We start from the raw sequence: 25711 nt of genomic DNA, 5'->3' as shown, positions 1-25711 counted from the left end.
CCACGAGCTGTTTCATCACATTTTCTCACCGTCTTGCTGAGGAGGGGGAGTGAGAGAGCGACGTGGTGGGCACTGTGTGCCCAGCTAAGTGAGGTCAACCCATTACATATGTACAGCTTTTAAAATAAAGTCTGTGTATGTATCACCAAGTAAAGTGATTGTCCCCTCCTCTTTCCTTGGGCAAAGCTACTCTTTTACTGGGTTCCTTTACAGGTAGGTGTGTGAGATGGCCATGTTCAGGAATGGAAAGTTAATGCCATGCCTACAACTATACACACATAAATTTGCTTTATTAAAAAATGAAATGGTCACAGAGTGACTGGTCCAGTGAAGTTACCTAAAAAATCCAGAAAATATCCCTTTCTGTTTGTTTTGTGCATCACTAAGCTCCCATCAAAGCCCAATGCATACCAGCTCCGTGTAGGAACCAGACCTCTTGCCATCAGGAAATACTTCAGCAAAAGATTCCCAAGTCTTCACATCAGTGTGAAGACTTCTGACATCTGACATGAAGCCTTCAGATCTTGCAGTGTGGACATTCTCCTTTTCTTCAAGGAGGCTTAACATTTCTGGGAGTTCAGGTGAAGCACGAGTCTTGCAATGGCCTGCATTTCACTTGCAGTTTCACTCCCTGGAATTTATACCACGATGTGACCTCAGAGCTTTCTAACAAAGCAAATGGTCTCATTCCTAGTGTCCATGAGGGCTGAAACCGACCTTGGCTCAACAGGTGATCGCAAACAAGCGGGGTAAGCATCAAGTCAGATGGGGTTTCTCCCACCTGCCAAAGGGTCCGGCTGTGCTGCTCAGGCATGTCTGCTGCCGTTGCAGCTGTCACAGCTGCACAGAACCACACTGAAGGCAAGGGGAGGCCTGGCCCATGCTTTAGTAAGCTACCACCAGTTGCAGCTGCTCCATGCTCATGTGAACCCCCTCCCCAGAATCCCCCAGCTCTACATGGGGAAGACGTACCCTACAGTGGAAGCCCTCCCCCGCATTCACACACACTGATTCAAGTGACTGTGGGTAAGCGGGTGTGTTGGCAAACGAAAGAGGAAGTTGGTAGATTAAAGAGTAGTGTCTTGTACCTCTTGGTGCGGGGCTTTTTTCTTATGCAGCTTGTTTTGTTTGTGCAGCTCTTTCCTCCTGGCGCTCCTGCATGCATCATGCTATTAATTCACTTGCTGAGCCTGTCAGGAGCTCACAGGATCTCCGATGAAGTAGTCACACAAGTACTTGCTGTTAATTTAGCCAGCCCTGGGGGATGGGAACCACCTTCTCCCCCGTAGCCTTTATTGTGACTGGTGCAGTCATGACATGCACTATTGCTTTAGTTGTACTTCCTCACTGATGTTGTAACCAGCTTCGTGTCATGCTCAGCATGACATTTAAGGCTGTTTATGCTCTAGTGTACTCTCATTGCAAATGCCAACGGCAGCCTCGTAGTCCAGAATTACTCGGTGATTTATTTATTTTTTTAATTTCCCGATTGTCAACTGCTGTTTGATACACAGAAAAAAGGGCAGCATAAAGGGTGATGTAATGGGGCTATAGTAGAATGAAGACATCCTTAGACACAGTTGTAACTGCAGTGGGGTGTTACATGTACAGGTGCACCTTCCATCCTGCTCCAAATAACCGGCTGTACCACACATCCCTCCACGCCCATCCTCATGTTCTTCCTCAAAGCCAGGCTGGGGCTCCCTTCCCCATCTCTTTGAGGCAGTATCAGAGGAACAGGCAGGTCAAGCGTACTATAGCAAATCCCTTCATGGCCTACAGAGATTTTCTGCCTTCCTTCTCCCTTAAACTTTTTTTTTTTTAATCTAAATTACTTACCATTGTTATGATAAATAGCAATATTCTGGCACTGTTTGGCTTTCTCACTCCTTTATCAAGTTCTGCATTGCCCATTTCCTAGAGACGTTCCCACCATGAAGGCCTGTACACCTTACAGGACATTTATTTTCACTTCATGTTTACTGCATTGCTTTCTCTTTTCCATGGAGCTCAAGCTGTAGCACTTGTCAGAGAAACGTAAATCATCTTTTGCTTCAAGTGAAACCATCCTGACTGGTTACGCTCAAGGTTAAATAAAATTAAATGTAATGGATGGATCTTACAGATCCTTGTTCTTGTTACTGTCATCTTTGAACTCTTCACTGTTTGCTAATAACACAATGCTTGGGTGAACATTCTGGGGAATCGCAGAGTGAATTTCTGCCCGCTCCCCTACCCTGTATGCTTAATTTATTAGAAAGCATGGCTTCCTTAAACAGAAAAAAAAAAAAAGAAAAGAAAAAAACAACAAAAACACCCAAAATACAACCAAATGCTCTGGCTCTGAAAGCAATTCCTGCTGCATTTATGGAAGAAATAAAAGGAAATTAAATTAACATAGCAGATAGCAATTTAACCTCAAAATTCTGACCAAATAAAACTACCATAAAACTGACCCTGATGGAGGTTCTGGCAAATATTGTCTCCTTCATTTTTCATCTCTGGTTGTCACTCCAAGTTTAACCTGCACCTACCTTTTGTGCAATATTAAAGGAAAAAACATTTACTAACTAGCTAGAGCAACCAGTTTCAAAACCTTGCATTATCTGCAAGCACACGAAGCATGAATGCCAGATAAGCTTTGGGACTTCCTTAAAGAGGACGTTTCTTGTTCAAGCCAAAGGCTTTGCAGACCTTACTCTGCGTGTTGCTGTGCCCGAGCGATATCACTGAGGTGTCTGAGGCAGCGTGCCGACTTCACATGACAGCAAGTTGTTCCTAAATACATCTACCTGATCGGCCTGTTAGACACAGAAGCTAGCACTATGGAGCCTTGCAGTTCCCAGCAGGTGCAAAACCACTGCTATTAGAGCTGTGTTGGAGAAGTTGCACACTCTTCCAGGAAATCTGCAGTTCCTAAGCTCTTTAAAATACTTCTCTCATCAAATGCGTATTCATGACCGAGTCTCTCTTCAGTTGCACCCACTCTCCAGCCCAATCATTTCAAAATCCTCCTTTCTACAGCCTTTAAAAACAAGCAAGCAAGCAGAAGAACAGAAGGACACTAAAAATTGTTTCCATGCTGCAGTTCTCCTCCCCCAAAACAGATGATCTTGGTCTTTGTGCTAATTATTTACATTTGTGTATTATTAGTAAGTTCCTTGCTAATTCATCAGTCCACTGAAATAGTTTGGTTCTCCACCTCTCTCATACTTTATGACAGCTCTTTCCCATTATACCATAGCCCAGCTGCAAGGACAAACATTCAAGTATTTTTCTTCCCCCCTCCCTGCAGGTTCTAGCACACAGATTTTCTGAAATTTAGGACCAGGGTCACTCTCATCAGGTCCATATACAGCAAAGTTCTACAGTTTTTGTCTCCTATCTCAGAACTACAGCTCCAGGCTTGTTTTGAGAGGAAGGTGAGAGTGGCAGGGAATCACAAAACATTTCAGAAGAGGTCTTGATGGTTTGAATCTGCCTTGAACAAGCAGAGAATGGCTAATAATTGGAACTGTTCGCATCAGCCCAGCTTCGCTGAAGTGGACATAAGCGTAAATGCTTCTAGAGAGGACTTAGCCTCTTCTCTTGTTGCTCCTCTCAGAAGAGCATCACAAATAACTTTAAAAGATGTAGGATTTATGGGGCACTAATTTAGCAGTAACACAAGAAAGTTTTATCCCAGAAAGGTTAGTTCAGTGTTATGAAGACTAGAAGTATGCACAGCTCTGCTGAGTTCTTTAAGTTGTACAGGGAGCTTCTGTAATTCATCAGACTGTATTTGCTCCTGCACCACATTCTGCTGACAGTTGATGACTGATGTTGGTCAGCTCAAATGGAAGTTAAGAGGGCAAGCTACAAACTTCCTTCCCCAAACAGATGAGGTTTTGAAGGAGAAACAAAAGATCTCTCAGCCAAAACCACCTGCAGTAATTTAAATAACATCGAGAACATTCCTGTATATCCAAAAAGTCATCTGGGAGACAGGGTGTAAAGGGATGGAGAAGAAAAGCTATGACTGAATGTTCAGAAGCAGTTACAGAAGTTCATTGTGACAGCGACAAGAAAGTCTCTCACAAAAACAACTTAAAATGACTTTAATTAAAGTACATTAACACAATATTTACAAAATTGTTTCATGTCTCATAAATAAAAACATTTTCTTAAGACTATATTTAAAATGTCTATGCATTTATATATATATATATATACACACGCATACATACACACATGAATGGCATCAAACAGTTACGAACTTTGGTTTTAAATTACTGGTGGGAAAGGGCTGGGTGTATCAATGACTTTTTAAACTCTCATGTTTAAATTTGTACCTACAAGAAACCCGGAGCAGAGCCCTTAGCAACAGCACGCTAGGTTTCTCCCATTTCTGGAGAGATTGATTCTGCAGGCTGCACAGTCACCAAGTTCCACATTTTTCAGCAATGCCCTAGTAACAGGCTGGCCTCATCACCACAGAGACACACAACAGGTTCCACTGCAATCTGCTTTGCAGTAGTTAACATAAAGCTATTACACATTATGGTTTTAATAAGGCAGGATACCTCAAAAAGAATTCCAGTGCTTGTTTTTTTCTTCTGCAACTGCTCAACTTTCCACTTGCCACAAGGAATCACTACATACAAACGAGGAGCTCTGTGTGGTACCTGATCAGGTAAACTCTTACACAGAATTGGTAACAGATAACAGAGAAATGTCTCCCACCTCTAGGTGGATTGCCATGATTATGGAAAAGCCTGCATCAAAAAGATTCATATTTGGAAACTCAAATCTTACATGAATACTCCCACTGACAAACTTTAAGTTACACAAGTAAATATAGACCGTATTTGCTTCTTAAACACTTGATCACATGAATAACCCCCTCCACTGTGGCCAATTTCACTGATTTTAGCAAGAGCTGGACCAAGGGTTGCTCTAGTGGCTGAGTCCTGCAGCCCTTGCAGTAAAGAATATTGTAAAATCAGATACTTCAATTTTATTTTGTTGACTTCTTGATACTAGGTGTCTGCACTGAGACTTGGAGTATCTCATGTGGATCTCTGCAACACGCACCCACAACACAGATATGAACCCTAGTTTATAACTTCCAAATCTGGGACTTATCGCATTACTCAGAATCTTTTAAAAAAAGTGGATTTTATTATAATTTATTACAAATTGGAGCCAGTGTAAAGATTTCCACAAAGCATAAATGAAATTCAAAAGAATCCAGCTATATTGGAACAAATGCAGCTGTAAAACACTGTAAAGTCTCAAGGAATGTGCAAGTCCTGTCAAATTAACTGTACATTGATGTTTGTTGTTTTTTTTTTTTTTTTTTTAAATCTGTACCACTTCCATATACAAAGCAACGAAGCCTCCTCACTTTGCATCAGCTCCTCCTACATATATTCTATTCTGTGCATTTGTGATGTAATGGCAGCGTCACAAACTTGGGTCAGAAATGAAATAACTGCAATTTCCATTCAAGAAAACTGATTTTAAAACTGTTAACAATATGCTAATAGGACAAGTCCTATTTTTCTGAAGCATCAGAGCTTTACAAATGCGGTCAGTTAAGACAACCTGATATTGGTTCCAGTACCACATGCTGTACAACATGAACAAACACAAAAAACACTTTCAGCATGAAAACAACTAGGTGCTATGTTCCATAATTCCAGTGCTGAATTTGGCTCCAAGAGCTGAGCAGTATCTTGTCAAAGAATACCTATGAGGCACAGAGAGCTTCCACTGGACTAAAATAGTGGTTGCCACAGCATGTGACTGCTGTGCATATATAGGAATATTATCGTTCTGTGGAATTAGGGTAACTCAGTTAATCACTTCAGGAGAACTGGGAGTAAAGGTTATATTTATGTAACTTTATGTATAAGCATTTTTTTTTTTAATAAAAGTTTTCCTGAATGTTGGACATGAAGTATTTGTATGATCCCTGCTTCCTGTTCGTATCACGGACATCATGACCATACCTTGACCATGCACACGAGTAAAGAAAACAATAGTCTAAATGGTATTGCAATTTTCGGGCTGAGCAGGCCCATTATCAAAGCAGTGACTGGTGATAATTTTTAAAAGTAATACCACTAAGTATACTGCAGGGAGATGCTTTAGTGGGCAAACAGTGCTTTTTATAGTCTCACCCTCAACCACACCATATATACCATAATAAAAGAAATGAAGATCACACATGGGCAAACACACATGTTCCTCGCTACAGCTGCTGTGACTATAAAATTACATCATTTATATCAAAAGCACTTTTGCCACACATGCAAAACAACTAGTTTCCTGAATTTCTTCTCTTTGAGTAGTGCATCTTCAAGGCCACGGCGTATAAACAATGTACTTTTCACCCATCATTCATCTCTGCAGTAGATTCAGTCTCTGTCTTTAATTCTGGAAATTAAAAGAAACAAAAGATATATATGTACACGTGATTATTCAGAAACACGATTATTTATACAACAATATTTTGCACTGCCTACCTAAGTAACGGCTTAAAAATGCGTTTCTTCTTTCAAACTTTTCCATTATTTGAGTACTAAGCTCGTTTTCAGAGTGATAACTAATAGGCAACTGCTGGCTCAGCCTCTGCAGCACAGAAGTGGACATTGTGTCTTGGAGCTCCAGCTTATGCATAGCAACAAGCTGTAGTGGCTCCCAACTGAATCTGTCTGACCTGTCCTGATTTACTCCTAATGCTGGTTTACTTTCACATGACATGTTGTATGCTAGCGTGCTTGACTTACCCCTCCATGTATGAGTGAACTTGCAAGGGACAGATAAGGTAGAAAGCAAGTAAAGCTTAAAAGGTTCTTGCCTTCAGCTTGCAAGTTAAGAGCCCCTGACTTTGATTTGTGAAACCTATTATTTTTAGGAGCCATCCACCTTTCAAAGCAGACAAAGCAGTCAGGCATCTAACCCTATCCTAAAAAAAAATCAAAATGAAATTGATAGTTACCAATGTTGGTGTCTTTGGAAGCTCTACCTAAACAATAAATGTGAAGCCAGGCTTATGTAAGCCTAAAGGAGACCCAAGAAGAAACGGTTGACTTACTAAAGATTGGTTTTCCAAGAAAAATTCTACTTTTGTCTTCAGCAGTGAATGGTAACTCTATTGACTCCATCCTCACCTCACTTCTTGAAAGGTTTGAAAAAAGAATGCAATGGACTGGCAAACATCTGCTTCCTGACATCAAACCACTGCTGAGGAGAACATGTAATTGTCACTTCTGCAGCATGACCTACCTTCCACTCCTCCTGCCTACTCCAGTTTAAACTAACTGGTACACATTTTCGTCAACATATTTAGGAGACACCAACACAGTCATCCTCTGTACTGCAAAAATACTTGTATTTTTCTGTTGATTTAGAAACTAATCCTACGGCATATTTGGATGAATCATATACTTGTCATAAGCAGCCAGAAGTAACACCTAGCAGCACATGGTATTTGTAGAGAAGCCTGTTTATAAAAATCCATACTTTTTTTTTTTTGCAGGTAGGACTCTATTTAGTGCCTCCTTTACTGTCATATTGTCACTTCATGACTTCTAGACACGATATATTTATATTTCAAATAAATTACAAGGCTTAACGTGGCCCTGCTCTTTATCCTGACTAGCAAATTGTTGTATTTCGATGCAGGAGTACTCAGTTAAAGGCTTAATGATACCTCATGACAAGCTCGCTCAGTTTCCAGCAAGAAACTGAGTTTCCAACAGCTTCAGCAAGTGCTTTTTATCTATCCAACTCCCGTGAAAATGAGGCACAGAAAAGCATGAATAAACAACTGTTTTCATTTTCAAACCCAAGCATATAATCTATAATGTAAGTTCCTAAATAAGACCAATCTGATGTTTAACAATGCCAGGCAAGCTCTTCTTGTTTTTATGATGGATATAAGATGCAGGAACAGAGCATTTTCACAAACTAGGTGAAACTACTTTAGGTACCAGCTTGAGAATTTCGGGCCAAGCTAATACAGCCCTGTTCGTTACATGTCTTACCATCAATTTGGAGTAGTCTATTTACATACCATTTGTGTTGCAATCTTACAAGCTGTTATAAAATCAAAAAGGACTAGTCCCTTCATTGAGGCCATCTCAAGTTGGAAGAAATCTTACGTTGTTGTGTCCAGGCCTAACTTATCTTTGATACCTATTAGATCATTAAATATCAAGCATAACCAATGAGTAGAAACCATACTGCACCTTTTGATCTTGGGAGTTTTGAATTCTGTTTTGTTCAAAATATGTTGAGGTTATTTTAGCATGTTTTAAATTTTACTGAAAATGTGTTCCAGTTATGTTTGGTTTTAAATCATTACTATCTGACACAAATATAAATTAAGTGAAATCTGACTGAAATATAACCAACCTAACAAAACCTAGAGAATTTAAAGAACATCTAAAGCTGTGGAAAGGGAGGGGGGAGGTACAACATGCAAGACTACTTCTTTTAAGCCAGCCTCCTGTGAACTTCCATAGGAGATCAATTCAAGATGAAGAGCTAATAAAACAAACAAACAAAAAAAAAAAACACATAAAACCTACCACCCACAAAACAGTCCATGCATATTACATACTACATAAGCACAAAGGAGGCATATAAACTATTTGACTTTCCACATTTGATCAAAAGCATACAATTTAATAGTTGTTTCTCATTAACCTGTCCTTTTCATGGTTTACAAATACACATTTTTTTCTCTTAGGTAGAATAAATATCTTCTGTATCTTTTTTTTAATCAATAAAATATAATTTGACTAAAACCAGCAACTTCACTGAAACCAGTCCTCCAGGCTTCATCATAGTAACACTGGCTAACTCTAAACATCAAAATCCCCAATTAAATGTTAAATTAAATAGCCGGAGACGTATTTTGACTCACCATCATTCTAACATCACTCCTTTTGCATCTTTAAAAGCCAAGCAAATGGATTAGTAACAAGTCAAATAAGGAATGCTTCTTAATTAACATTCAAATTAATTCTAAAAATCACTTTAGAAGTTCACTCAGCATGCCAGTCAGTGAGCAGAATAGAAAGAAGAGTATTTCAGTTACCATTTCTCACTGTAAGTTTCCCCAGTCATAAATGCTATCAGTTTCCCAACCCAAGGAAATTGTAAAAGAATAGAGCGACAGGGATAGATTTTGCTAATAATCACAAGTTTTCCACTAAAATAAATGCTTATGAAGCAGAATTAACACCACCTTTTAAGAGGAAGCAAAGCAAAAATGATGGATATAATATCCTGAGGTATTTTATTTGTCCCCAAACAGGCAAACGATGCCACTGGCTAGGCTAGCACGCACAGTAGTTGAGAACAGGGGGGTCTGGAGCTGCAGACATTTCAGTGCGATCAAACTCTTACAGACTCATAGAGCCACATGAATTGACATACATCTCTGCCACCTCAGTGCTGTGCACTGAAAGCTACAATTATTTCTTAATTATTTCCATAATTAATCTCTTAATTAGAAGATAAGTCTTGAATATCACCTACCATTTAGTGGTTCTTCTACAGCTTTCTGCAAAACATTTAAAAATATATATATGTATAAAATGCCTTCGTGTTTACTTCTGGCTCGCCACAGTTAAATTACTCTAATTGACATATACAGTAAGTAGTGATTCTACAAAAATCAAGAAAGCTGAGCATTAATAAAATTAATGACTAGAACTTCCCCCCCAAATTAAAACCAATAACTGCACTCTCCAGGCTATTCTTCCTGTCTGTAATTTTTTTTCCTCAGATGAAATACCTCTAGGTGGCAGCACAAGGTATGCAGATACTACTTTTAACTTCTAGAACCTGGGGGATAATTTCTCTAAATTGATCAATGCTTAGGAATAAAACAGCATGACTAAATAAAAAAAATTAGTCAAGCGCAGTCAGGTGTAATCTTCTCAGAAGGAAATACACTACAGCTGTGCATTAGTATGGTAGACAGCCAGCAGAAGCAACACACACAAATTAGTAATTGATTAAGAGCGGTAGATTTCAAAATACGCACCTTTTCCCCCTCAGCCACAAGAAAGCATCAAGCATCATTTTGTAAGTATGCCCCACTGTCAAAATGAAGCCCCTCCATCGACAGGAAGTATTCCTTAGTCTTAAGTTTACACAGAATAAAACTGTGTTTTCAAAATGACTTCACGTCTGTTTAATGCCTTGAAGTACAGCAATATATGCTGAACAGCCCTTGATGGAAACAAGCAACATATGAACACACTCAATTTTCCACCAAGGCCTATCTGTGACTTCCGTAAATTCATGTGCACAGATGTTTTGTCATCCAAGTCCCTCAGATACTCCACTAACTGCAAGAAACATGTTTTTAGTGGCTGAGCTTTCTAACGACCTAAATTCTATACAATTCTTTAGATTTTATTTCTGTCTCCAATTCAGGGTAACCTGAAGTTCTCTACTACATAATAATTTAGGGCCATTTCTTTATCTGTCAAATCTTTGTTGCAATGTGAAAGCCACCTCATGAAGAGAATTGCTTATAAAGTGAAAGGAGTTCCACAAAGGATGTTATTTAACATGGTGGTTTGTATATCTAAGCTCATTTACAGAAAAAAATAAAAAGGAACCACCTCCTGCTGCCCTTTTTGCTTCCTTTCTACAAGAAAACATGAGCATACAAGCAGGACTGCATTTTGAACAACATGGATCTGTAAAACACTTCTCAGCTCATTATTAATAGGGAGCTTTGTGAACTGCCCCTTTTTCTCTATTTTTTTCAAGCTCCATGTACTTATGTTCCCTCCCTAAGTAAGGAATCAATCCTCTGAAATACTATTCCTTACAACAGGAATGGAGAAAAAGCAAACAAGAAAAAAAGTGTGTTTTCAAGCTCTCCTGCCCCTCTGTTAGAAACTGGCCTTTTTCAACAGCTAGGTCTCAGGCTATCGGCTGAAAAGGAGACCTAGGAATGTGTCTCAAATGATGACTGGCATTCATGAAAATGGGATGACTTCATATTTGCTGTGCTCCCCTGCTACAACAAACTTCTACTGATATTTTACATTTGTGCCTTTTTACTTGCTTCTGCAAAATTCCAGAAATCAGACAGCTCACATTCATGGGACACCAGAAAGAACTGCTTAAGTCTAAGAAAAAATGCATGAAAAAGCTTCTTAAAGAAATAAAGTGCTTTTCCATTTCTTCTGTGTGCCTCAGAGACAGACACTCTGCTTTCAGATGGTCTCGACAAATTAAAGGACATTACAGGAAGGTAAGAGGAAAATGTCAAGGCTACAGAATTTGCATAGTTAGGAATTCCAGAAAACATTAAAGGGTTCTGGTTCAGAAGGCCACAAAAAATCAACCCAATGCTAAGTCTTTGTTATAAGCCACCTATATAAAAAAAAAAACAAAACAAAAACAATATTCTGCACTCACCTTAATGAAAAAAACATTAACCAATGGTCTTTAAAAAATTAATGGCTAAGAGTGCATTTAAAGACACCAAAACTTCCGTTCACATCCACCACCTTTTTGTGACAGCCCTTTAAAAGCTCTATTTGAGCACAACACTTGGTAAGGGTGGCAATTACAGTACTATAGACGCACTCAATAGGGACAATGAAGACCACCAAGTCACTCAACATTAGACATCTGTTACACAGCCATAACTTTTGCTTGCTACCAACCTGGTCTGAATTCGAACTAGTGAAGAAAGGCTCAGTATCTCACTACAATCCCCTGAGCCATCTAGTCACCCCAAATTTATTAATTTTAAGCTTACCCTTGGAGTTTGATGATCTTTCATTCTGGAACCTAAAAACAATTACCAAAAAAAGCAAAAATGAACAAATGATCAGCCAAATAAGAACACCTACTAATAAAATTTGGAAAACAGTAGCAACACACAAAATTGAGATTCCTCTATCCAAACTTATTTAACATGATCTCCAAATTCTAAACGCCTCTAAGCACTCCTGTTTAGGAACTAAATGTGTGATACAAAATATCCCACTCAAGGCATTCAGCTCTAATAAGTTACATTACACTCTATTCTTTGTGCTTGTACAAGCTTCATAAGTAGCCTGACATCAACAAAAAATATGTTATTATTGTTAAAAGGCTCACTTCACCTCTGTCACATTTTGACTTATTGTAATCTCAGATATTGGGCCTTCTACCTTATTTTCTGCTTTAATGGAATTCCTCCCTGTCTCGGGGTCTGTTATTTCTGACCATCCCCACACACGGTGTGCACATACTGAAACTGCATAGTTCAGTGCAGACTATGGACTGAGCTGACTTGAGTCAGCTCAAGTCTGGAAGCAATATATCTTCAATTGTATGGTTCCACATCCAAATTAACAAGCTGTTTGAAGAGCCTTCATGCACAGCTTGAAGCAAATAAAGCTACCCTGCTCTCTTACACACAAGTTATAAAGTCCACATAGTGTTACGCCGTGGTGTGGCAGCTTAGAGATGTCTGTACCACATTCCATCCCACAGCGTTGATGTGCTTTTTGCCGACCTAGCAGGCCTGACCAGACTTTACACCTTCAAGGCATTTTGAGATCTGGTGAACAGACCAGTTTCTGAAACAAAGCATTGCTATCCTTTGCTCCTGGCTTTTAAAATTAAGTATAAGAAAAACCAGGACTGATTAAAACAAGAGGTCCTCATTCAAATTGCTCTTATTTTAGCCTTCATCTAACCCATGGAAATCATTAGGCAGATTTTGCTTCTTCAAATTCGTATTCTGAGCATATTTACTATATGCACCATCCTGTAACTTACTCCACAGAGTCTTCGAAATCTGTTTGCTCTTTTAGTCCTAACCTTCAGCTTGGCAACTGAGTAAACTCAGATCTTAAAACAACAATATTTATCTTACAGATGAAACACTCTTACTTGGGAAACCCAGGGCTGTTTATTATAAGCTAAAACTTTTTTTTTTTACTACAGATTCTCCACAGATGCCATTATATACAATTATATACAATTTCTCAGTAATTACTTTTAACTATGTAATTGTGAAATCTAAAATAAATAAAATCAATGCAGAATATTAGATGCTACTTACAACTAGTATACATATAAAGCAGAGCAAGCAGATCCTCAAAAGCCATAACAGCTAAGCCGGCAATTACAACAGAGAGAAGTTCTGAAGGACAGGCTGTTAAGAAACAAGATATTGTATCATATGACACAAGTAAAAACACAAACTTTTCAGATATAAATACTAAAATAAGTAAGCCTGATAAAACCAGAAGTGACTAATTTCTTTTGAGCCCCTCCCAAAGCTACTTTTACAACTTTTTTGGGGGGGTCTATGGTCTTTAATGATACTAAGGCATTTATTAATTTATCCTGGTAACACTTCAGCTGTAGTATTCTACTGACATTCACTGTGATTAATTACATTATTTACATTTTATATTTAACTTTTATCTTTGACCCCATTTTTTTTCCAACAATAGCATTAGATTACAAAATACAATAGTGTTATTAATAGAACATGGTAAAAAAAAAAAAAAAAGGGGTCTACATTTCCACACATGCCCCCCTCCATTTTTGCCCTTTACAAGGAAGAAGAACATAAGAATAGCTATGATTCAAGTACACTACAAATAACAGGAATGCTCTCAAGTTTACAGAGCAGAAATTGGCTATTACAAGCTACCTGGAGTCCATTCCAGAAACTCCCTTGTTCTCTGATCCTTGTAAACCACCCATTTTTCCAGGGCCTTGAAGTCATTGCAGCTCCCTGTGAGCTGACCCTAGGATGACCTACTGATACTTAAGGGTCCCAGACCTAAAATTCCAGAGATAGAGCTAACATCTACCTTCTATGAGCTGTAAAAAAAAAAAAAATCCTCAATGAAAAGAGAGGGTGATTTTCTATTTGAGAACACAATAAACACATACTCCATTTTGGATCATGTTAGAAGGTAACACTTTACCAGAAATCTTGTGTATTTCACTATTACATACTACTTGACAACACTTATGTGCCCCTTACAAATACTTAAATCAGGGTTCTACTGAAAGGTCCATAATTTCACTCAAAGCAGAGAAACCTTCAGAAACCATTGCACGGAGAAACACTTCCTTAAATCCCAAATCAAATAAATTAATAAAATGAAAATGTCTTTAAGAAGCAATAAATTGGATGTCCAAATGCTTAGATGAACCGCAGTATGTATGCTACAACTAAATACGCTGCCAAGGATGGCTACTCCTAAGTTCACCCTTTTCTCTGTTACTACTTCCAGATATGCCTTCTTAAGCTGTTTCAGTGATATCCAACTCCCAGCAATTCAGTTGTCATTTGCATACAGACAGATTAACAAGGAATTTCTGATTTATTCATTGAACACTAGAAAACAATTATGTTTCTATTTGGGATTTATTTTGTTTCTGTGTACTTTAGGCCTTACTAAGAACACCAGTAACAAAGGTCAGCGTTTGTTTGAGGTGACTACAGGGTGCAACCAACTGTTGCAAAAATGAAAACGATTTTAGAAGTTAATTTTTAAAGCAACAGCTCATAGAATGCAGCCATGATGGATACAGTAATACTTATTAAACTGCCTTTGGGCTATTCTTCTTTCGTCAGATAAAAGAGCATTAACACAGTACTCCTATTTACATGACTTAATCATTAACACTTAATGTACAGCTATTTTCACAACATCTTTGTGTTAAAAGGTAAAAAGACACTTTTACAGAAGGTATATTGCTTACCTGAGATGCACAGTGCAAAACCAACAAGAGCAACTACAAAACCAAAAGATTGAAGACCTATCAGAATATATCCTTTACGTGTTACATCAACGAGAACTGGAAAAGACAAAAAAAGAAAATTGTCATTTTATAGTATCAACTACAGAGATATGAAAGGTAGATCATTCACACAAGGAACGTCCAGGTTCTCCTAAATTCCAAACTCAGCCAGCATAACAAAAATTACAAAAGTCACTCAGGGAACTATTTTGTGCATGCATAGCGAAAAATTATAAATAAACCTTAAGCAGAAGAAATAAAACATACATTCCGAGAGTTAGACATTCATCCCAGTCTCAAGGCCAAGGAAGGAAGAGCAGGAATCATTCAGATGTCTTACCCTAAATCTCTTTTCTCAATTTATACATCTTCCCTGAAGCAACTCAGACAAACAAAGGTTAATTTACTTTGAGAAACTAGGAAGGTCAGGAAGCCAGCATGCTATTGTAAAATATATTTATATATATATAAAAAGTAAAATAATATGTAGATTACGTGAGATGGCAGAGGAGGTCCTAAGTTTTTCTAACACTATGTTCTTGAGCTGGTGAATAAAGAAATACTCACCGATTTTAAATATATAGTATTGAAGCACCATCAGTATCACAGCAGGCAGTACAACAAAACCAAGACCAACTTTATTGATAGTAATATTGCCACCTGCAAACAGTTGTATGAAAATTAGTAAAACAGAAATCTTTGGTTCGAAGAAAGCACAAAGCAATAAAAGTAAAACATGGGCATAATCAAATTTTCAGGGTCCCCCAAAATCCACTGAAGTTAAGCACCAGAATTCCTTCCCTAGCCTTTAGCAATCATGCAAGGCAGCAGTCTGTATCTCTCTATGACCATCTGAGAGCTACGAAGATCACTAGGGGACTGAAACACCTCTCTTACGGCTGAGAGAGCTGGGCCTATTTAGCCTGGAGAAAAGAAGGCTGAGATGGGATCTATACTGGGTTTACGTGGCAAGGTTTTGGTAGCAGGGGGGCTGCAGAGGTGGCCTCTATGAGAAGAATTCAAAAGCTTCTCCACATCAGATCAGAGTCAGCTGCACAGAGCTGCAGCCCGCAGGAGCAGGGGTCTTGGGTGAGCTGCCGCCCGTGAGAGACCCGTCCTAGAGCAGTTTGCTCCTGGGGAATGGATGAACCCTGTGGTACGGAGCTGTGTGGGAGCAGTGCTTGAAGAGCTGCTGCCTGCAGACAGCCGCCGTAGGCTTGGTTCGGGAAAGACAGCATCCTGTAGGAAGGACCCCATGTAGAGCAGGGACAGGGAAGGACCGTGAAGGAGCAGCAGAGACAAAACAACAGGGACTGACCACATCGGCCATACCCCCATTCCCATGTGCCTCTCAAGGAGAGGAAGTGGAAGAGGGTAGAAGGGGGAACATATTTTTTGTTTCTCCCTGCTTTAGCTTGTTAGTAATAGGTAATACATTTCATTAATCTCCGTATGCTGAGTCTGTTTTGCCTGTGACAATAATTGTTGAGTCATCTCCCTGTCCTTATCTCAATCCTTGAGCCCTTTCCATCATATTTTCTCCCCATTTCCCTTTGAGGAAGGGGAGCGGCTGTGGTGGAGTTAAGCTGCCTAGCAGAGTAAAACCAACATAAGATCTTATCAAGGTATATCAATATCCTAAGAGATGGCATCAAGATGATGGGGCCAGACTCTTTTTAGTGGTGCCCACTGACAAAACAAGCAGAAGTTCCATCTGAATATGATGAAAAACTTCTTTACTGTGAGGTTGACAGAGTACTGGAACAGGATGCCCAGAGAGGCTTTGGAGTCTCCTTCTACGGAGGAATTCAAAACCCACCTTGACATGATGCTGTGCAATGTGCTATAGGTGACCTTGCTTGAGCAGGGGGTCAGACTAGATGATCTCCAGGGGTCCCTTCCAACCTCAACCACTCCATGATTCTGTGACATTCACAGTGCCACATCTGTTTTACTCTATAGTTTTATTCATTTTGAAATTAGTAGGTGGCAATTAATAGGTGGCACTAACTTCATATGACAATATCAAAGAGATTAACCTGTGCTCTCATTCCCTTAAACTAGGAAGGCAATTTTATTTCACTTACCTTGGATAAAAAGAACAACAGCTATAACAGCAAGCACTGTGAAGATGGCACATCCTACAGCAACGTACGTCTTATTCTTATGTACAGTTTCACATTTTAATGCTTAAAAATGAAACCAAGAAAAACAGAGGAAACCAATCAGACACACAGATTCTCTCACAAAAAAAAATCAACACATATAACTAGGACTACTGTCCTAAACAAAAAACTGTAAATCTTAGGAGTTTGTTTCTAAGTACCAAGAGTTCATTTGCTTTCACTGTTTGATATGGTCAATATGGCTTACTCATTTAAGTGAAACCTACCGTTGGTCTTCTAGTTAAACTCTTAATTCCACCTTCTATACTATTCAGGTTCAATGCTGTCAAAATAACTTGGGGACATGGTACAGGTTAATTCAAGGTGATTCATTACTGATATTCAAATTATACCACAGCAATTTTGTTACTAATTTGAATGTCAGACATGGATTTAAAAACCCTCTTCCTAATGACGCTGTTAGATGCACAACAGGGTGATTCTCCTGTCTCACTGGAATGCTTTGAGGTTAAGTAGATAGGAATGATCTGCATATGTTTAGATGCCATAAGACAAGACTAATTTTCAGTAAAACTGCACTGTTAAAATAGCTGCTATCTCAGCAACAGTTAATTCCACTGGAGGGTTTCAAACGAGCAGCTCTTGAAGGATCTTGTAAAAGATGGAACAGTGCAAATATATCATCACAATAAACATCCATGTTTGTTTTGTTTCTGCTTTATGCACTGCTAAAATGAAGACACAAAGAAGGCAATGCTAGCTCCAAGCTTGAAAATCCATATACCAACAACTTTGGTATATGTCAAAGTTGGTAATCACTAGCAGAGAACAAATACAGTAAATAACTTCAAAAGGAATAACAAGGAGCACGTACAGAAATAACATCCTGCTTACAGGCATTGCATTAGCACAAAATGCCCCAACGTTACTAGGATACAATAAATACTTTAGAGGGCATACATGACTAAATCTTTCATAGTATTTTATCTATGGTAAGGTTACAGAATGCTCTCTCTTGTAATTAAAACTCTACCTTTAATTACATTCACGTGGCTTAACAGCACAAGATCTACACTATATTCAATTCCTAAAAGTTAATCCTGGTGAAAAAACAAACCAACCAACCTCCCCCCCCCATATATTCCCAAGTGTCACACAGAAAAATCAAGCCATTTAAAAAATACATATCTGTTACAAATGACTCTACAGGTATACCCTACCATCACTGGATTCACAGGTTTATTAAAATAGTGTAAACTAAAGGACAAAAAAGTAAGTACACCCACATTCGATGACTTAGAAGTAGCAGGATTACTTTTCCCCAGAGAAGTTATAGAGCTCATAATAATGTACAGAGATGCAATAAAATCCAAGTAGGCTCAACTTACTCCTGTAAAATGATAGTGCTTCTCCATGGATGTATTCATGGATATCCCAAGGCAATTATTACTTTGCTATCAAAATACTAAAAATATGCAAGTTCTGGTACAAATGCAAGGCAATGGCAGTTCCAGAACATTTCAGAACAAAACAGAGAGCCTTCAACCACTACAAATAATAATGAAAAACTCAGGAATCTAACACTATAGAAATAAAACCATAAAACAATATATGTATTAGTTTTCAGCCTCTGACCACAGGTGAACCTTTCCTGATTCATAAAAAGGTTAAGAAAGCAAGTTATAACCATAGACAACTGAATACATATGTGATTACTATAAATCACTCTGAGTGTGATTTCCTTCCATTTTTTATGGACTTGACTCTAAGCAGAATTTATTTCAAAGTCCAAAAATTAAAAAATGCTGAAAAATCTCAAAGATTGATATAACAAATTGCACCACAGAGAACTATCTGAAAGACTAGGACACAAAGCACTCTCTATGCTGGATACATGTTGGACACCATTGTATGAAGAATGCCTGAAGAGGATGTCAGACACTGGTGGATGTATTGTCTCTGAAAACATTTAACAAAATCATTGATGCCAATGTTAAATTACAATTCAGCCAGACTCAAGAAACTAATGTAGAATTTTACATGAAAAAGATAGCATGATCTTTCTCTGATGTTGATTTTGTGGCCAAAATGAAAAATGTTTTTACTTTTCATCACCCACTAATGCCATGGTGAACCAACAGTGAACAAACACTTCTTGATTGTAATCAAGGATAGTAGACGTTATCAATTACACCCTGCAAAACTTCCACACATGCAAAGAAGCTCATCATTTGCAACAAAACTGGGAGCAGAACCATTACCATACAGCAGACTAGCTCTGAACACAGGCCTTTTAGGCAACACATCATACCTTCTGTGATCTTACAGCTAAGTATGTTAACCTCAGAAAGCAACCCCTGGCCTCCACACAAAGTAGAGCAGACTGGACCAGATCCCAGTGCTTAGGGCTAGAACCCCACAGCAAAGTGCCTCTATCAACATTACATATGTTTTGCCAACAAGTGGCATGCTGAAGCCCCAAAACACAGATATTACTGATCAGGTCTTGTGCTCAATGCCAAAAATGTGCGTTACATGCCCTTGAAAGAACATAAGACCCACTGAAAAGCAAAATTGAAAATTACGCAGGGCAAAAGTTTAACTTGGTGTGCTTTTACTGACAATGCCTGCAAGTAAGAGAGCTTAGGAACTTTTCTGAGAACTGCAACCAAGTTAAATCTCTAACGGTGTTAGTTCATTTCAAAAGCAATCCCAGAAATGAACATAAATAATACATCGTGGATGATCAGGACAGAGTTCTAGAGAAACCCAAATGCTAAGTTGCTAGATAAAGCAGACATGCTGCCCTGCTGTATATTATCTGAATCAGTTCTACCACACAACCTTTCATACATAAATACTGCCTTTCATCCTGCACAGACACTTTTACGTAAGCAATTTTAGCACAAGTCAATAGTTGCAAAGAATTAGAGTCAATACTTACCAATAACACCTATCTGAGCCCAATAAAAAACAACAATTAAGAACAGCAACACTGAGACGACAACACTTTCCATAAAGTCAAACTGTCGCCCTACAGAATAAACAAAGAAAAATAATAGGAAGAAAAACGTGAGATTACTAGCATTTATTGCTCCTTTTAGGCTATCCCCTAGATTGGTCATTTAGCATTTAATAGCTAGCCTGTTACACATCTGAATTCTAGGAAAGCCATGACTTCTACCTATGTCACACAAGATTGGAGTGAAAATTACAACCTGTTTTTTTTCAGGTATTTCTACTTACTGTGACATTTTCAAACCGCAGGTCTTGATCTCCAGTACAGCAGATGTTGTGTTTATGCTGCTGTCTAGCAGCACAAGTTGTGGAATTCCAAACAGCACATTAGATCAGAAAAATGGTGAATTTAGGCTAATCAGGAAAGTAAGGCAAGATCTGATGCTTCCCCAGCTGTCCTACTCTATTCCCAACGGCTTTAATTCCCAAAGAAATACAGATACATGATAAGAAATTGAGGATCTAGCCCAAGGTTGACAGAAGCACCACTTTGTTAATTTTAGAAATCACACATTTTCCTTTGTCTTCCCACCATCATCCATTTAGCTTTTTTCCCTTGCAGTTTGGATGCCTTAGGCTGTTCAGTCACTTGTGCTGTAAGATCATACAAGCCACCTTCCAACGTGCAATTCTGAAAACCTCTCCACTGAATTGGAAAATGGAGTTGTTTCTAGCATCTCTGCTCATAACATCATTTAGGCTCACACAGCTGAATCCACAGTCGCATTTTCTTATGTTATACTTGCTTCCAAAGAAATTTCTCATCTTCATTTAGATGCATACTCCTTGCACTTGCCATATTTCAAAACTCTACCTGTGGCTCCAGAAACATGGAATTAAGTAGCAATGCCTCACAATTTCCAGTGACAAGTAATACCTTGAGGACAGTCTGAAATTCATTAATTCCACAGAGAGCATGTTTAAGGAAAGTGGAAACTAAAGACTTCCACTGTACTTGATTGTTTTGGCTCAATTGTTCTATTATTAAAGACTATCAATGAAGATTCATGTTTGTAAAGCGAAATGAATACCTAAGAGGAAGAAAAGCATTATTTTATGGTAAGGAAACACTTCTCCACATCAAATCCTTGCTTTCAGCTCTTCTCACAGTGCACAGTTGCCACTCTTTGGATAAACCAGCTCCTGCAGGCAAATCCCAGTGCCAGTGCTTGATGCAAAGAAATTAGCAATGACTCGAAAGCAGCTGCAAACAGAGACTGACAAGTAGCATAACTTTCTCTGCAGCACTTCCAGGTGGTATTACCACATATTCTGCACACAAAGAAGCAGCCACAAAGCTTCGCATCTGCTAGGATTTCAGCAAGCAACTATGGTTGAGTCTCAGAGTCTAAAAGCACTTTGTGCGTGGAGAGGCTTGCAATATTGCTGGTATGCGCAAGTACAAGAAGCAGCTGAACACATTTTCTTGCTAATACATTACCCTTAATGCAGTGCTTCATAGAAATAAAACAAACTCCTGGCTAGATACATCAGTTTGAAAGCCAATATAGGGAAGCCAGCTCCAAATTAATAACAGACACTTCCAGATACTTTCCATAGGGGAAAAAATAAAATCTACACATCAAAAAAAACACATTGTTATGGTTGCTTGCCTGTGAAGATACCAGGAAAAGGTTTGGCCAAAGACAAGAGCACAGGCATGAAAATCTTCTTCACTATACTACCTGCTTACCTGCTTTCTAAAGAGAAAGCATGCATTGGCCAAGGGAAAATGGAGAACATTTGGCTTTTATAATACAGCCACTAGAATCAATTGCAACATAGTAGGAGTGGCAGCATAAGTTCACCGCTCAGAAATTAGAGTGAAGACTTCAACAAGATTTCCATTATTAACCAATCTTTTTCAAAACTCCTTTGCTACACTTCCTTCTCAAGAGTATCTAAAATGTTGAAGAACAAACACCAGAGGATTAAGCCAAAGCTCTTAAAACGAGAGCAAGCAACTATTTTACCTTCAGATAAAACCTCAAGCACAAGACTAGATTTTGCATTTTTCAGCATATGCTCTGAAACGGAAGAGCAAGCTTGTAACAATTTCTTTACCAACCACATTTATTGTCTGGTGTTGGAGCTTTTTCCTCACCACAATTGTCAACTAGAAAACAGAATTAGAAAACTTACATTAGTTTCCTGCTTTGTAGGTCTTTACAACTCTTTCAGGGTTCTAAGCAAATAGAAATGATTAAAAAAGGCAAAAAGAAAACAAAAAATAAATAAAGTTGCATCACAGGCAATGTTTTAATACAAGATTACTGACCTTTCCTAAAAGGACAAAAATCTTCATTTTTAAAGTCTTCTAAACAGAAGACCCAGTCTTCAATAAACCTTAACACTGGCCCAGCTTATGTACAAATGGGACTTGGTGTTCTCAGGTCCTAAAGCTTTACTTTCTCTTCTACTGCTCAACACCGAATAACAAAAGCAGCCCAAAAAGGCTAAGTGAGGGGAAGGCAATAACAGAGAATGAAGAAAAAAAAAAAGAAAAAAAAAAAAAGATGCCTATTCTTCATCCTCTGTTTTTGCAGTGTTTTAAGAACTGAATGATTTTGTAGCATCCTCACTCTTTCAGTGGCTGTACCCCCCCTCTCTCAGCCTATTTCAGGACTGCATTTGTTTTGCAGTGGATACAATTAACTCTATAATTAGACTGTGCATTACCAAGATGTTTGCATCAGGACACAAAGTAACATCTGCTTGGTATCCAGAAACAGCTTAATGACAAATGCAAAAACTGATAGCAAAATATGTCTTAGGACAATTCTCCAGCAGACCCGTGAGACTCCACGCGCAATGTATATGCAACGTGTTCAGCTCTGAGAAACCAGAAGCAAGAATCAAGTCTCCTGTGCCAAACAGATAAACAACAAATACACACACGTTCAGTGAAACTGCAGCTTCTGCAGCACACTAGGCAGACTGCCCATGTATAGCACATACCATTATTCAACAGCTAAGGCACTACAGCACATGAGCTGTGTCTGACAAGATAAGGTAAAATGTTTTGCTAGACATGAAATTCATCACTTAGTCCCCATTACTTCAGTCTAACATTGTCTGTCCAAAGATGCCATTTAATGCTGCACAACTGGAAAAAGTTATCACCTAGTAGTAGCGTTCTTAACCTCACAGAAAAACAGCATTTTCAATCAAGTTTTAGAGCTCTTATACAACATTTCTATTAGTTCCATCTGTAATTTTTTCAGTGCAGCTAAAGATTGGAAGACACAATTTGTCAAACAAAACATCTCTGCTGCCCTGTGATGCCTGTATACGTCTCAGTAGTACAAACATATTAAGAATATGCGTCAGTATGTAACACAATAACATGAAGGTGCTGAAAATAACACCAACTACATAACCTAAAAGATGTAAGAAAAAACAGACTTTATCTTATCAGACAAACCCCCTTCAACTATTGGTACAGAATAGAAAAAATGTGTTCAGATCCTTCCCACAGAAACACGCCCTTCAACACAAAGTAACACAGAGCAACATTCAAGTTAGAAGGCCTGGATGCTACACGATGCTTGGCACGTTCCATTTCCAGTAACAATACTGTCATATTCATTATTTTATTCTTTCCTGTAAGATCTCGCTTTCCTCTCTCAACAGGTTCTAAGACAAGCAGACAACTCACCTGTGACGGTTCTAAGATCAACTTTTGTTTCTCCTTCTCTGTTTAATTCTGTTACTTCACAACTGTAATTTCCATCTTCTGCTTCCGAACTTTTGAGTTTTAGAGAGGCAGTGCCCTTAGATAAATCCTGCTGAGACAGCAAGTTAGCTGATGGAACCGTCTCATGCCTGTAAACATGCTGTTGTGCTCCATCAAAAGAAAAAAGTACTATTCCTTGTTTTTTCCATGCAACAAACATGTTACTGTCATTGTGCTCCTTTAGATTAACCACGTGGCAAGGTAAAACGACAGTAGTATTACAGGCATCTCTTTCAACAAAATCTACTGGACTAAACACCAGCTGGGCAGAACCTAGAAAGAAAAAAATGAAAATTGATACATTCAGAATTATTTCTTAATACAAAAAAAAAAAAAGAAACAGAAGAAAAAAATAATTATAAAACACAACTTAAGAAAACAAAAACTCTCCCTCAAAATCATAAGAAAGCATCCTGCTCCCAAGGGAGGAGCAAAAGAAGAAAAATGTCATTATTGTAATTCCATTGTAGCCCTAGTGTTCAGGCTTAGCCACTCCCACACGCATGTAACGTAACAGATACCACAAGCAGTCATAAATAAAAAAAATAGTAATAAGGCTTTGGATTGCCATTTGGACACTTCCCCTGACATGCCACACGCAGAAAACCTGCCTTAAGGCTTGGCTTCTGCAAAGCACGTGCATAACATTGACCAGAAGCAGTGCCACTGATCAAATTTTTCTTGCAGATCACCCAGTTGCCTAGGAGTAGAAGGAGTAGAAGGAGTAGAAGAGTGGCAGGAGCTGCCACCAGCTCCACACCAGCATCCATCACAGCTCGTTAAGGTCAGAGGGAAAAATTTCTACCTCTACTGAGAAAACAGAGGCAGAGCAGCTTAGAAAAAAACAAAAACAACAACAAAAAAGCTTGTTACTTATTCCTTCTCATCTCTGAAGGTGGAGCCAAACGCCTGTAGATTTAGAACACTTTCATTTTCGTCTTCCTCCCCAACGAAGGAAGCGCAAACAAAATTAACATATTCAAACAATCTTTTCTACTAAGCGTTTGAGTATGTAAAACAACGGGATTGAAAACGGAGAATTTGTGACAATGAACTCACATCCTGTACTGTAAAGCACGGTGCTTAACGCATGAATGGTGTTCAATGCGAGTAACGAAAAATCATCGTATGTTACGTTACTGCTGCTGCTTTTAACCTCTTTTCCAACAGCGCAGCACCGTTCCTACAGTGTGCTACTGACCACTGCTTAAGGAAGACATCAAGATTTTATCCGAAACAAAAACCCATTCTCCAGTTCCTGAGCACACCGACGCTCGGTAACATCGGTACTAAAATCACACCCAGAACCGGAAGCCAGAAGTCCATTAAACTAGCTCGGCTGCGAAGTCCAAAGGCTTTTATTTCCTCTGCTTTTCATCGTTTGTACCAAACGCTGCCCGGCAATCCTAGCAGCGGGGGCTCCCCACAGCCTCAGCGGGGACTTATTCGTGTGAGATAAGGGCCGGCGCTGCGTGCCGAGCCCACGCCACAGCCGCCGGGCAGCCCCGGGGACTTCCGAGCAACGTGTGGCAGCCACGCCTGGAGCAGGTCGGCAGCGGGGCACGGCTCCGGTGACTAAAGGCAGGACGGGGAAGGGAAAGCAAGCCGAGAGGGGAGTTGCGTCACCGGGACAGCCCCGGCGTTCGGGAGCAGCGGCCTTGGGCCGAGTTTGAGCAGCCTCCTGCTATGAAGCGGGGCTGTTTTATTGCCGTACGAGCGCCGGCTCCCGCAGGAGGGCACTCTGTGAGGGGAAGGGTTATTTCCAGGGACCCCCCCCCGCCGCCCGCCCAGCCCCGGCAGCACCCTCACCCCGCAGGGCTACCACAGGCGCACAACTCAAACCTGCGGCGCTTCCCCAGCCCCTCGGGACTCACCGTGGCGCAGGGCGCCGAGCAGCAGCAGGAGGAGGAGCAGCAGCGGCGGGCAGGGGGCCGGCAGGCTCATGGCGGCGGGGAGCGGAGCGGAGCGGAGCCGGGGCTGCGCCTTCCTCCGCCGCTGGCCGCCGCAGCCGCCCCGGGGGGCGGGGCCGAGCCGCGCGGCGGGGAGG

The 25711-nt window shown here is 39.5% G+C and overlaps 1 protein-coding gene across 10 annotated transcripts; it reads right to left on the bottom strand.

Moving 5' to 3' along the window:
• Window positions 1-4080: 4080 nt before the first annotated feature.
• Window positions 4081-25704, bottom strand: CD47 (CD47 molecule). 10 transcript variants are annotated; one of them, XR_011100169.1, is made up of 13 exons: window positions 25539-25704; window positions 23587-23937; window positions 21997-22044; window positions 19855-19944; window positions 16872-16973; window positions 15352-15444; window positions 14746-14841; window positions 13082-13174; window positions 11786-11817; window positions 9535-9559; window positions 8918-8945; window positions 7082-7227; window positions 4081-6420 (listed from the first exon to the last, which is right to left on the bottom strand). XR_011100169.1 is itself a non-coding variant. In XM_068694198.1 (12 exons), exons 1-11 carry the CDS (start codon window positions 25606-25608, stop codon window positions 8920-8922), a joined length of 1026 nt encoding a protein of 341 aa, XP_068550299.1. In that variant the 5' UTR covers window positions 25609-25704; the 3' UTR covers window positions 4081-6420; window positions 8918-8919. The 10 variants fall into 10 exon arrangements, 8 of the variants coding, with proteins under 8 accessions (XP_068550299.1, XP_068550289.1, XP_068550331.1 ...); XR_011100170.1 differs by lacking the exon at window positions 9535-9559; XM_068694198.1 differs by lacking the exon at window positions 7082-7227.
• Between the last annotated feature and the right edge of the window lie 7 nt (window positions 25705-25711).

The sequence above is a fragment of the Anas acuta genome, chromosome 1 (genome assembly GCF_963932015.1).
Source record: "Anas acuta chromosome 1, bAnaAcu1.1, whole genome shotgun sequence".
NCBI classification, from domain to species: domain Eukaryota; kingdom Metazoa; phylum Chordata; class Aves; order Anseriformes; family Anatidae; genus Anas; species Anas acuta.
This window is presented reverse-complemented; position numbering and strand designations above follow the sequence as displayed.

What these genes read in the sequence shown, in the direction of transcription:
- CD47 (XM_068694188.1), bottom strand. Translation starts at nt 25,608, where the DNA reads ATGAGCCTGCCGGCCCCCTGCCCGCCGCTGCTGCTCCTCCTCCTGCTG. An exon ending in GCTCGGCGCCCTGCGCCACG is followed by an intron (nt 23,938 to 25,538) that starts GTGAGTCCCGAG and finishes TTTTCTTTCTAG; the next exon opens with GTTCTGCCCAGCTGGTGTTT. An exon ending in AACACCAGACAATAAATGTG is followed by an intron (nt 19,945 to 21,996) that starts GTTGGTAAAGAA and finishes TTTATTCTGTAG; the next exon opens with GGCGACAGTTTGACTTTATG.